Source organism: Schistocerca piceifrons, chromosome 4 (genome assembly GCF_021461385.2).
Source record: "Schistocerca piceifrons isolate TAMUIC-IGC-003096 chromosome 4, iqSchPice1.1, whole genome shotgun sequence".
Classification (NCBI taxonomy): Eukaryota; Metazoa; Arthropoda; class Insecta; order Orthoptera; family Acrididae; genus Schistocerca; species Schistocerca piceifrons.
Window position 1 is genome coordinate 765400286 of NC_060141.1, and position 14234 is coordinate 765414519.

Consider the following 14234-nt stretch of genomic DNA (forward strand, 5'->3'; position numbering starts at 1 on the left):
TTGCCGGGCTGTCCATAAATTGGAGTACGAGCAGGTGGAGATCTCTTCTGAACAGCAGGTTGCTGGGCATCCCAGATATGCTCAATAATGTTCACATCTGGGAGCTTGATGGCCAGCAGAAGTGTTTAAACTGCGAAGAGTTTTCTTGGAGCCACTCTGTAGCAATTCTGGATGCATGGGTGTCGCACTGTCCTGCTGCAATTGCCCGGGTCTGTCGGAATGCACAGTGGATATAAATGGATGTAAGTGATCAGACAGGACGCTTAAGTTCGTGTCACCCATCAAAGTCGTATCTAGACGTACCATGGGTCCCGTATCACTCCAACTGCACGCGCCCCACACCATTACAGTACCTCCACCAGCTTGAACAGCCCCTGATGGCATGCAGGGTCCACGGATTCACGAGGTGGTCTCCATATCCCTACACGTCCATCCACTCGATACAATTTGAAACGAGACTTGTCCAGCCAGGCAACATGTTTCCAGTCATGAACAGTCCAGTGTTGGTGTCACCTGGCCCAGGCGAGACGTAAAACTGTCGTGCAGTCAGCAACGGCACTCCAGGGGGCCTTCGGCTCCAAAGGCCCATATCCACTTTTCGTTGAACGTTTCGCACGCTGACACTTGTTGGTGGCTCAGTGTTGAAATCTACAGCAATTTGCGGAAGGGTTGCGCTTCTGCCACGTTGAATGATTCTCTTTAGTCGTTGTTGGTCTTGTTCTCGCGCGATCTTCTTCCGGCTACAGCTATGTCGGAGATTTGAGGTTTTACCAGATCCCTGATATTCACGGTACACACTTGAAGTGGTCGTATGGGAGAATCCCCACTTCATCACTACGTCGAAGATGCTGTGCCCGCTAGTGCGCCGACTACAACACCACGTTGAAACTCAAATGCTGATAGCAGCCTTGTAACAGCAGTAACCGATCTAACTGTGCCAGACACTTGTTGTCTTATACAGCCATCCCGACTGCAGCGCCGTATTCTGCCTGTTTACACCATCTCTATATTTAAATACAGATGCCTATACCAGTTTCTTTGGCACTTCAGTGTATTATTATACTTACAGAAAGTATTTCGATTTTTCATTTTTGTTTCAAAGCAGAAGTCGACCTTCTCTATAGCTCGATTACAGAAACAAGTTTCACTGTCCCCATGTATTCTTCGTGCATGACTGGCCCAAGTTTGAAATTTTGACTGTGTTCTCTTTACAGTTGTGCTATCATTGGCAATCTAAAGATAACCTTCTTAAAAAGTGTGACGAAATCCTGTGTTGTCTGTCAGTTCAGAAATAGATTACGTAAGAAGTGAGTTCTTATATGAGCATGTTTGAGCTTTCATCAGACCTCGCTAATTCTGCCTCAGTTCACATCATAGCCGCCAATCGGTACGAGGTGCACGAACCTGTGAGTTGTCAGCACTGCATGGAAACAAGAAAATTCCTCTTTCATGTTTCCTCGCCAGTCTTCCAAGACTGAGTTGAAAATTATATAAATCAGCGTTGCACAGTTCACCTCTCATGTGAGTTTTGTGCTTGTAAACGTATTCATTGCAATACCTATCCTAAAAAGAACTTTTCTAGCTTTGCTATGAAATATTAAATAGATATATGTTTCTGCTAAAAATAAGAGGTAGTTAAGTACTTCATAAAAACCGAACAATCATCGTCTGTTACAAAAAAGACAAATATAAGCATGGTATTATCGCTATATTTTTTGTAGAACAAATCTTTTTACCACACAATAATTGTAAGTAAGTTTTTTTACATGTAAAATGAAGACATAACAATAAATTCAATCACTTATTGGAGAAGGAATTCTATACAGTTATTATAGATCTAGAAAACGCTTATGACAGTGTACTACAGCAGCTAATCTGGAACTCTAGAAGACAAATGTCACAAACATATCTTGCTCAGGACACTTATAATTGTGCCAGAATGCCAGTAAGAGATGGTGGAGGGCAACGGATTATATACCACCTAAGGCAACGCTGCATGAAGCGTCACTGTAGAGCCCATATATTTTGAGATTGATCACTAGTATGTTAAAAAAAGGTATTGGTCAACAGGTTCTTCATTGTACGATGTTTGCAGATGTTATAGCGTCTACAAGCTGGAAACCAGATTGGAAATATGGAGAACAGTACTGGAAGACAGAGGGATGAATATAAAAATAAAACAGTACATGTGCATTGAAGGAAAAGGAGGAGAAACAACACAGTGGCAGGACAACTCTTGACAAGAGTCAATAACTTTGATTATTTACAATCAATAGTGTCTAGTGATGGCAATTCAGATATAGCAGTAGCCCATAGTATGTAGCCTAGATAGGTTAGATGAACTGCAAAAGAATGCCAGGTACATGTGCAATAAAAGACTAAACCTAAAAATTACAGGAACTGTGTTTAATTCAGTAGTGAAATATGCAATGCTGTATAGTCCCAAGACATGGGCATCAACTAAGGGACTTTGTAAGATAATTGATATGCCTGGGATCAAAGTGATAAGAAGAATGTGGCATCAACAGAGTCAAAAGTATCAGAAGAGTGAGAGTAACAAGCAGTGCTAATGGGTCAGAATTGTCAAAGAAGAATCAAGATAAAAGACTGGAACAATATGGACACGTCACGAGAAGAAACGACACGTTTGTTAGCAAGATAATGGTAGAAATGGTAGTGGAATGTGACAGAGGAAGAGGAAGATAGAGAAGAAGATGGACTGACTGTATATGTGAGGATACTATGGAATGGATGGAGATGTTTGTATGGGTGCAGGACAGCATAGTCCTCAGCGCCCGCACGAAAACATTGTCGGTAAAATACATAAACAAGAAGATAAAACAACACAGAAACAAAGATAACAAAAATTAGCAAACTATATGCATAATCACACAGAAGCACGGAAAGTTCTGTGTCGATATTAAAACATTAATCACAGCGGATGTAAGTGGCATAAGGAGCTGAAAAACAGAGGAGATGGATGTGGCTGTGGAAGAAAAGAGGAGGAGCCAGCCATTTGACAACACACTCAACCTGTAGCCTAAAAGTTTAGGTCAGAGCCCAGACACATCATAAAACTTTAAAACCTAGAACTGAAATATTTTCTTCTGCCCTTGCATCACATTATAAAATGCACTGTGCTAAAATATTGCGGATAGAGATGTGTACACGACAAGCATTACAAAATGGGTGCTACTCTCGCCGGACTAAAAAACTGTGTGTGCCCAAGTCTAAGACGCGTGAGGGTCGCTTCATCCCGCGTGAATGGACAGTCGAATAGTTGACTTCACCAACTGCAGCTTATTGTCTGTCACTACCAGCCATTCCTCATGCCACAACTGCATCCTCTTCCTGTGTAGTGCAGAAATGACAGCCTGCAAGGGAATAGTATTCTGTGCCACGTCCTGTCCTCTGCAGGCCTCCTTGGCAGCCCCACCACCTTTGGAGCAAGTACAGTAGGTCATATATATCAGCTGTACCAACTCCTCAGTAGGATACAGATTGTGTAACAAGTGTAAGGCACTAAGGGAATCGGTGCACATGAGAAACCGTTTGCCCTGAACACGACGCATCTGCTCCAGCTCTGCTGCGAAAATGGTATAATCGTCAGGAAGGCTAATCCTGGTAACCTGGTCAGGTCACACTAGAGAGCAGCCAAGGGAATGCCCTTATTTGGAGCCATCAGTGTGATCTACTGTGAGGCCATGATGAACATCTAAAATGATAAAAAAACAAAGACTGGAACGTAAAATCTGCCGTACTATCTTTCTTAAAATTAGTGAAGTCTAAAGTAAGTCTGGGTCGCTGGAAGAGCCAAGGTGGAAATCTGCTCCAACCTCGACGTAAAACACTAAGACCAGCAGCAACTGTCTCTACAAGGCAATCCTGCGAACCAATCCCATAGGGTATCGTTTGTTGTTGCTTCTTATGAAAAACCGTGGCAATGGAAGCCGAGCAACAATATGGTGTGCAGGTGTAATTGGTGTCAACAGTGTTTTATGCGCCTGTCGCCTGATGTGAAATGGTGGTTCACCAGCATCTGCACAGAACCTGAGTATGGAGGTTGTTCTGAATGACCCAGTGGCCAAACGAATCCTTTCCTTTTGTACCACGTCCAAGATTTTCAAATAAGAGGGTCTCTCAGACCCATACACTGTGCACCCATAATCGAGCCACGATCACACAAAGGCCCTGTAAAACCAGAGCACACAATTCCTGTCTGCTGCCCATGTATTATGGCTAAGATATTTTAAAATACTTAGCCTTATGTGAGCGTTTCTTCAGGTTCTTAAGATGTGGTAACCATGTAAGCTTAGAGTAAAATATGAAGCCGAGTAACCTCACTGAGTCTTTAAAAGTAAGGTATGTGTCCCTCTTCCTCAACTCAGGAATGTTTGAAATGGAATGAGAATGATTAAAATGATCACACACAGACTTATCGGTAGAAAATTTAAAACCACTCTTCTGCACCCATTCATCCAAACGTCGAAGAGTTAGTTGCAACTGACGTTGTTGTTGCGAGGCTTGAAGAAGAGCAAAACAGAGAAGTCATCCACAAACGAACACTGGACAGAATTTTACACTATGGACTATTAATAGCTATGGCAAAGACAGTCACCCTTAAAACGCTACTTTGAGGGACACATTTCTCCTGGTCAAAGCGATCAGACAGGACGCCACCGACTCGGCATCTAAAATATCGTGGAGAGAGGAAGGACTCAATAAAAATGGGAAGACAACGACGAAGACCCCATTCGCGAAGCTGCTCCAGGACAACATGCCTCCAAATGGCATCGTATGCGTTCCCAATGTCAAAAAATACACCTGGAAGGTGATGCCAGTGCAGGAAGACCTGTTGTATAACCACCACCAGTAGGGTCGGGTCATCAAATGTGGAGGATACCTTCTGAACCCACACTGAAAGCGACTAAGGAGTCGCCTGGATTCTAAGACAAGGCAGTGGTTGACCATCCGCTCCAAGGTCTTTGCCACACAGATAGTGAGGGCAACACTACGGTAACTACTCGAGAATGTACGGTATTTGCCTCACGCCACTAGTTGGGAAAGTGACATGACGTCCAAATGGCATTAAAAAGTGCGAGAAGGATATCTCTGTTCCGCCTTGTGAGGTGCCACAGCATACTGTAATGGATTTTGTAATGACCAGGGGATGTATCACGAGCAGCACACAATGTGGAATCCAGCTCCCACCTGGATAATGTGCAGTTGTAATCGTCAGCAGAGGTAGACAGGAAGTCCTAACTACAGCTTTAGCAAACACACTATGGCGCTGGAAACCTGGATCCTGACTGGCAGTTGCAATAACAGTGACAAGATAGGCCGCCATAGTCTGTGCAGTGTCCCATGGATTAGTTTGGAGAGCGCTGCTTCCCATTTCTGCAGCCACAGGGCTCCTCGCAGCTCTCCCACAAATTCTCCTGATGGTCTCGCATACAACAGAGATATCTGTGGATCGATTAACGGTGTTCAGAAACTGTTGCCACGATCTCTTATTGCTCACTCGAATAATCTGGCGACACTTTGCTCTCGCCACCTGAAAGGTCACAAGATTCTCTGCAGTTGGCTGACACTTGAACCTATGCAGAGCTGCACGCCTAGTCTTGATTGCAGAGTGGCATTCATCCCTCCACCAAGGGTCAGGTTGCCTCTTCTGCTGTTCCATGGACTGTGGAATGGATGTTGCAGCTTCGTGGTGGATCAATTCAGTAATATGATCCACCTATGCTTCGACATTGGCAAATATTCAGACTGGGCCAACTGACTAGAAAGTTCCCAGTCTGCTCTACCGTGCACCCATCGCTGTGGTTTCCATTCGGGTTCCACTCCAAGCAGGCGAATCCAGATTGGGGAGCGATCACTTATGTGCAAATCATCGACCACCTCCAATTGAGTAGTGTGAGTAAGAGCTGGAGAGAAAAATGACAGATCTGTCGTGTCACCGCCAGACACCACACTTGCTAGGTGGTAGCCTTTAAATCGGCCGCGGTCCATTAGTATACGTCGGACCCGCGTGTCGCCACTATCAGTGATTGCAGACCGAGCGCCACCACACGGCAGGTCTAGAGAGACTTACTAGCACTCGCCCCAGTTGTATAGACGACTTTGCTAGCGACTAAACGGACGAAGACTCTCTCATTTGCTGAGAATATAGATAGCATAGCCTTCAGCTAAGTCAATGGCTACGACCTAGCAAGGAGCCATTAACAGTATATTGCATGTATCTAAAGAGTCTAACTTGTATCGCCAAGAGCGATGTACACCAATGATGGATTAAAGTTAAGTATTCCAGCAGCTACATACTTTTCTTTATAGCATTCATTACGTATCCTGTTTCAGACCTCACGCCATTCTGCGTGAGTTTAAGCGCGTGCCTTTCGGTTACCCGTCACTGTGGACTGGCTGTCTTGTCAGTCCACAACAAGATCAATGGCAGAGAACGACCCATTTGCTGTGCAGAAATGTGTGTTTCGTCCCGCATATAGCAAGTATGTGCATGACGACATGAGAAGCCTCTCAATTGCTCTACCACTGACGAAGGTACTTGTAGTGCCCCAAAGCAGATTGTGTTCATTAAAATCACCTCAGAGGATGAAGGGGCGGGGGAGCTGTGTAATAAGGTCGGTTAGGGCCTCCACATTGAGCCCATCATGTGGTGGCAAGTAAAGGTAATAAATTGTCAACAGAGGACACACGTGAACTGATATGGCAACTGCTTGTAAAGTCCGTGTAAGGGAGAGGTGAGGAGTGACAGTTGGTACTGACGAAAATACCTACACCTCCTCTAGCTCTCTGTCCGCTCAGTTCATTCTTTTTGTGTAGGTCATAATCTCGTAGCTCAGGGGTGTACGATTGATGGAAATTAGTCTCCTGGAGACACAAACACAGTGGTCTACCCTGAGGTAAGAGAGAGTTCCTGCACATGCGCCCTGAACCCGTGCAAGTTCCACAATAGGATGGGAACCATTTCATCAATGTGGTTTTAATTTACCCCTATCTTTGCACTGCAGAGGAGAAGCACTTGGAAAGCGAGGGGGAATGAAGGAGGTGCCTGGATTCAAGGCATCTAACTCCATGATGTCTTCCTTGTCAGTCAGACAGGAAAGAATGACATCTGATGGTGCTCAGGACAGCTGATCCGAAAATTGTGAACCTTTCCTGCACCGTGTGCCTTTGTGGACAAGGAGCAAAGTGGGCATTGAGAGGCACTTTGCTTTTCTTGTGCCTTCTGGAGCCTCACTGCAGTACTACAGTTTGTCTTTACTGGTGCTGCTGCCTGGATTGCTTTGTCCTAACTATTTTCCTGGGTATGTACATGTGCAAGTACAAAAGCTTGTGGATACATGCACACTGGATGTCGTCTGTATCTAAGTGACCACCTTGGGAATAGGTTTCTGCACCATGGAAGAATATGATGTGGCGCCTTATATTCTTTTTTTGGATTTAACCTAGGGGATCCACTTGGTCACTTATTTCCTGTATTTTGCGTTCCTCAGCGAAAACTCAGGGCAGTCTTGGCTCCAGAAAGGGTGGTTCCAGAGCAGTTGATGCGTATTTCTGGAGATGGGCAGTCAGTCCCAGCTTCATGAGCGTCTTTTCTGCAGTTCCCGTGGATCGCTTCACCTCCACAATTCGTGATTGTATGACCGAAATGCTGGCATTTATATCAGCGCATAGCGTTTGGAATGTAAGGCCGAGCATAAGGCAAAGGAATCCTTCTATATGTTCAGGCAGCATCAGACAATTGAATGTGACTATGAAAGTGGTAGACTCAAGTTGCTCCATTATTGGTACAGTAGTTCTATTCTTAGTTATAGCAACTGCATTTATAGGATACGTTTTACCTTGAGGTCAAGTATAATTTTGAGGTGCGTCAGTAATTACTAATTTATTATCAGCAATTCCATACTTAGGAACAGATTTAGTTCAATGGAGGTGCGCATGTTCTTTTGCTTTCGCCTTTTTCCTACATTTGTAGCAGGGTCGACTTGGTTACAATTGGATATGGCATGGTTAGTGTGAACGGGTGGCCAGATGCCATTCTTGCCACCAACCTCTACCCCTGGGACAGAAGCAGTATACCCCAGCTGTCTGCACCTAGTGTAATTCATGAAATAGTGTGAACGTGTTTCAAATGTCTTCCAGTCGTGTAACTGAGGCGGGACGTCGGGACCAGGCTGGTATTCACCTAGGGAGATGTGGAAAACCGCCTAGAAACCACATCCAGGCTGGCCAGCACACCGACCCTCATCGTTAATCCGCCAGGCGGATTCGAACTGGGGCCGGCGCGCCTACCCGAGTCCAGGAAGCAGCGCATTAGCGCTCTCGGCTACCCTGGTGAGGTGAAGTGTGCATCTCAACAATCATATCATATTCACCAAGTTCCTGCGATTTCTGAAGAAGTTCCACCTGATCTGACCTGTCAGTTTCGACCAACAATAAGGCATTACGCAGTCATTTTATAGATTTTAAGGTCCCAGCTAGGTATTCCAAACCCTTAAGGATATAGAAAGGGAACACTTCCTCAAATGTCCATCTTACTCTTTGTTACCAGAAACATCGTGATTCCTGACTCCATGAGCCCTGTTACTGAAGTCCAAAATATTCTTATTACCAGGAGGAGTAGCCCCCCTCGTTCTTTTTGACGAATGGGTGTGGATACTATGAGGCAGTAGACCGTATCCCTGGGATTCAAGGGTCCCATATTGTTCCCACGACTAGCTAGGGCAATAAGGGTCCACTCAGAGCCCCACGTGCATGAGGAAGCCTTATACAACTGACAAGGGAACCTCCCCATCGCACCCCCCCCCCTCAGATTTAGTTATAAGTTGGCACGCTGGATAGGCCTTGAAAAATTGAACACAGATCAATCGAGAAAACAGGAAGAAGTTGTGTGGAACTATGAAAAAAATAAGCAAAATATAAAAACTGAGTAGTCCATGCACAAGATAGGCAACATCAAGAATAGTCTAAGTTCAGGAGTGCCATGGTCCTGTGGTTAGCGTGAGCAGCTGCGGAACGAGAGATTCTTGGTTCAAGTCTTCCCTCTAGTGAAACGTTTACTTTCTTTATTTTCGCAAAGTTATGATCTGTCTGTTCGTTCATTAATGTCTCTGTTCACTGCAATAAGTTTAGTGTGTGTTTAGTGACCGCACCGCAAAGCCGTGCGATTAGTAGATGAAAGGACGTACCTCTCCAATGGGAATCGAAAACGTTTTATCGCAAGGTCATAGGTCAACCTCCACAGAAAAACACGTATGATATATTGTATATGACACTGGTGACGGCATGTGCGTCACATGACAGGAATATGTTGTCGACCCACCTAACTTGTAGAGTTGGCGAATGAGTAAAAAGATTCTTCTACCTTGCTCGATTTAGGTTTTCTTGTGGATGTGATAATCACTCCCAAAAAAGTGATGAAAACATAAGAGATTGTCACATAAACTGCAACAAATGAATGGAACAGTTTCACAGTCTCACAGTCTTCCCTGTGCTCTACCAAAACATATGTTTTTAACGTTTTCAAATTTTTCTGTGTATAGACCGTCAAATCCTGCATATGTCCAGGAAAATCTGAACATGTCCTGGGATTGTGGAGAGTGAAGTTGATTATGTGTGAGTGCTTGAACTTTGATAATTGACACACGATCACGTAAACAATACTGCTCTGTGTACCTGCGCAGCTTCGCAAAATAATTGTCTGAAAATAAAAAATTAAACTTTTCACGCGAGGGAAGACTTGAACCAAGGATCTCTCGTTCCGCAGCTGCTCACGCTAACCACGGAACCACGGCGCTCCTGAGCTCTCACTATTCTTGATGTTGCCTATCTTCGCATGGACTACTCAGTTAGTATATTTTGCTTATTTTTTCATAGTTCCACACAACTTCTTCCTGTTTTCACGATTGATCTGTGTTCAGTTTTTCAAGGCCTATCCACTGTGCCAACTTATAACTAAATCTGAGGGGGTGCGATGGGGAGGTTCCCCTGTGAGGTGCAGCATGTCCCCAGAGGTTACCCACTGAAGACTGTTCCACCGCCGGCCGAAGTGGCCGTGCGGTTAAAGGCGCTGCAGTCTGGAACCGCAAGACCGCTACGGTCGCAGGTTCGAATCCTGCCTCGGGCATGGATGTTTCTGATGTCCTTAGGTTAGTTAGGTTTAACTAGTTCTAAGTTCTAGGGGACTAATGACCTCAGCAGTTGAGTCCCATAGTGCTCAGAGCCACTGTTCCACCTCAGCAGCTACGCACCCTATCAGCGAGCAGCAGATCTTGAGATAGAGAATATTTTTTTATGGAGGTTTATTTTGTCCTCGCGATCTGGCTGGTCAAACCAAAAACCTCTTTCCCTGTGACACACAATGTTCCACCGACATGCCACAGTGATCGCTGAAGCATGCCCAAGAGCTTAGTACTGGCGGCACTTAGCAATCCCCAGCTCAAGAACCCCGTTGTCGCCAGGTTCGTAAGCAGAATATGAATGCTGAGCTCCTGAGGGCGATACGATGGAGAGCCGTTTGAGGGAAAGAAATATGGTTCTGTGGAAAATGGAGAAGGGTTTCCAAGGACAAGGACCGCCACACAACTGGGAAAAGAAAGTACCGGGCGATCAAAAAGTCAGTATAAATTTGAACATTTAATAAACCATGGAATAATGCAGATAGAGAGGTAAAAATTGACACACATGCTTGGAATGACATGGGGTTTTATTAGAACAAAAAAAGTTCACAAAATGTCCGACAGATGGCGCTGGACAGCAAAATGTCAGTGACTGTGCATGACAATCGTGTATCAAAGGAGCTGTAATGAGAGAGTGAATCAGATGCGCCAGCACTCGCAGCATGTTGATGTCACCTGAAAAGGCGCTTTTAGTGAAGCTGTATTATCAGAATGGGGAACGTGCTAGTTCAGCGTTGCGATCCTATCGCCATAGGAAGGGGATTCGAATGGGTAAAGGTCTGTTGACAAATGCAGCTGTGGCGAGAATGATTTCGAAGTTCTAAGCCACTCGTTCAGACGATAGACCACATAGTGGCCATCCAAGCACAAGGCGTAATGCTGCTGAGACAGTTCAGGAAGAAATGGAGACTGTAGCGGGTTCGTCTATGCACGGGGAAGTCAGCGCTCGTGCAGTCGCACGTCGCACCGGCATTCCATACACTACTGTTTGGTTGGCACTGAGGCGTACTCTCCGAAGCTATCTGTACAAAATCCATCGGCATCATGAACCGTTACCTGGCGATTTAGTGAAGCGGAGGGCATTTGAGGTGTGGGCGTTTCAAAAGATGGCGGAAAAGACGATTGGTTGAGTAACGTGTTGTAGACCGATGAAGCTCATTTCACGCTGCGAGGATCTGTCAACGCCCACAACTGCAGAATTTGGGCTACCGAAAATCCTAGAACTGTCGTGGAAACTCCATTGCACGACGAGAAAGTCACGATATGGGTAGGATTTACCACATCTACCGTTATCGGAACTTCTTTCTTCGAGGAAATGCGTGATTCTGGTTTTGTAACTGCTACCATGATGGGTGAGAGGTACGTCGACATGTTACAGAATTGCATCATCACCAGCCTGACTGACAAACACCTGCTGGAATGTACGATGTTTATGCAGGATGGCGCTCCACCCCATATTGCTAGACGCGTGTAACATCTCTTGCGCGCGTCGTTTGGTGACGATTGTGTGCTCAGCTGCCACTTTCGTCATGCCTCGCCTCCCAGATCCCCAGACCTCGGTCCGTGCGATTATTGGCTTTGGGGTTACGTGAAGTCGCAAGCGTAACGTGATCGACCGACATCTCTATGGATGCTGAAAGACAACATCTGACATCAATGCCTCACCATAACTCCGGACATGCTTCACAGTGCTGTTCACAACACTATTCCTTGACTACAGCTTTTGTTGTGCAATGACGGTGGACATATTGGGGATTTCCTGTAAAGAACATCATCTTTGCTGTGTCTTACTTTGTTATGCTAATTATTGCTATTCTGATCAGATGAAGCGCCGTCTGTCGGACATTTTTTGAACTTTTGCATTTTTTTGGTTCTAATAAAACCCCATGTCATTCCAAGCACGTGTGTCAATTTGTACCTCTCTCTATCTACATTATTCCGTGATTTATTCAGTTTTCAAATTTATACTGACTTTTGGCACACCTGGTAGATACGATTGAATGGTTTGAATAGTGCAATAGGGCAAGAAATTGACTCTTGGATTATAATCGCCCGTCCCTACCTCGGCGGCCCGAAGCTGAGCAGGCGCTCCACGATATCCGCCGTGCCGTTGGCCGCCGCCCAGTGCAGCTCGGTGCGGCCGGTGTTGTCCACGCGCGGGGTGTAGGCGGCCGTGGGCAGCAGCAGCCGCGCCGCGTCCAGCCGCGAGTGCCGCAGCGCGTAGTTGAGCGCCGTGCGGCCCGCCTTGTCGGCCGCGTCCGCCTTCGCGCCGCGCTCCAGTAGCAGCCGCACAATGTCGGCGGTGCCCGCGGCCGCCGCCAACTGGAGCGCCGTCCTGCCGGCTCTGTCGGCGACGGCCGCGGCGGCCCCCGCCGCCAGCAGCGCGCGGCACTGTGCCACGTCGTCCCACCTGGCCGCCTTCATCAGCGGCGTCTGGCCGTCGATGTCGCGGCAGTCGACGGTGGCCCCCGCCTGCAGCAGCAGGTGCGTCGCGAACGAGTTGCGCGTCACCGCCGCGTAGTGCAGCGGCGTGAAGCCGTTCACGTCGGCCGCGTCCAGCTGCAGCCGCGGGCCGCCCACGCCGCCGCTGCACCTGCCGAAGGCCAGCAGGCTCTGCAAGACCGCCCCCTCCTCCACGAGGACGGCCCAGTGCAGGGGCGTCTTGCCGCCGCCGTCGGGGACGTTCGGGCCGTCCTCCGACTCCACGAGCCGGCGCATCGCCTCGCGGTCGTCCGTCGTCACGGCGCGTACCAGCGGCGGCGCGTGCTCCATCAGCGGTGCCGGGACGGAGTCCGTCGCCGACCTGATAGCCGCCACCAGCGCTGCCAACGCCTCAGCCAGAGCCTCGCTGCTCGAGGAGACCGGCGGCTCCCCACTGGACGGAACCGTCACCAGGGAACCCATGTTGCCACTGCAATAGTGCAGCTGTCCTTTAGACTTCTCCAGCTTCTCAGAAGCAAACCTAGGATTTCTAAGCTAATTTATTCAAACTACTGTACATTTTGGAAACTAGAAACACCAACGGATATTCACATGTCTAGATGAGTATAATCACTTCACTATTCCTTTAAACAAGTACTTTTCTTCCAATTTCTGAACTGCTTTCTGCTCTTCATAGCACAGGGATGAGAACAGAACACCTGGGGGTGACGTTGTCTACACAAGACTGTATCGTGTTTCATAAGCATTTTCAGATAGGCAACTATTTCAGCAGTTTAACTGGTTGACTAATGGGCTTGAACAATGTAAACCTACTAACACATGAACTGTATTCATTGTTCCTAATATGGACAACGATCAGCTATATAATGGAACGACAATAAAATTTTATGCAAGACCTGTACTCTAACCCGAATTTTCTGCTTATCATTTACTTTCAATTAAAATGTTTCCCTGTAAGAGAATGGACATAATGGATATACAATTGCAGGCTGTAGACATATAGTTTACAACCTGGAAGTTTGGATCTGGCTATGATACATGTTCACATAGCCTTACAGCAAGGCGACTGCTCATTCTAAGTGGAAAATCCAGGTTGTGTCCCAACCTGGCACAAAGTTTCTTTGTCATTCCATTATATGGCTGATACTTGTCCCTATTCGCAACTGAAAATACATTTCATGTATTTCTTAACAGCTGTAGCCGCCACAGTGTCTGTTCCAGCAGACATGGATGCATGTCTGAAGGAACATTGCATTGTATTTCTGAACAACCCAAGCTCTACAGTATCATATAAGCCTACTAAATCGCTTAGCCTCTTCAGATCCCTGATACTTAAGAAATATTATCCCTCATATACTCCACTGATGCGTAGATAGTAAACCTCCAATTCTTTAAAGAATGTGTAAGGTGGCAGCTTGAATGAATGTTAATTATGCACCTTACACGAGAATTTGTACATCATAAAAAGTAGATGGATATGTCACATGACATACTTCGGTGATAGTGAGCAGATTTGCCTATCAAAATGTACAGCATGCAATGCAAAAAGTTATGACACTCCATTCGACAGTATTAACACACCGAATCCCAATT

The 14234-nt window shown here is 46.3% G+C and overlaps 1 protein-coding gene across 1 annotated transcript in view; it reads right to left on the reverse strand.

The window, feature by feature from the left end:
- The window catches only part of LOC124796159 (serine/threonine-protein phosphatase 6 regulatory ankyrin repeat subunit C-like), a 121665-nt gene extending 108562 nt beyond the window's left edge, over window positions 1–13103 (reverse strand). The window contains exons 1-2 of the mRNA XM_047260250.1: window positions 12822–13103; window positions 12262–12758 (exon numbers count right to left, since the gene is read on the reverse strand). Coding sequence (XP_047116206.1) covers window positions 12262–12758; window positions 12822–13103 — 779 coding nt within the window. The remainder of the gene's footprint in view (window positions 1–12261; window positions 12759–12821) is intronic.
- Window positions 13104–14234: the final 1131 nt, after the last annotated feature.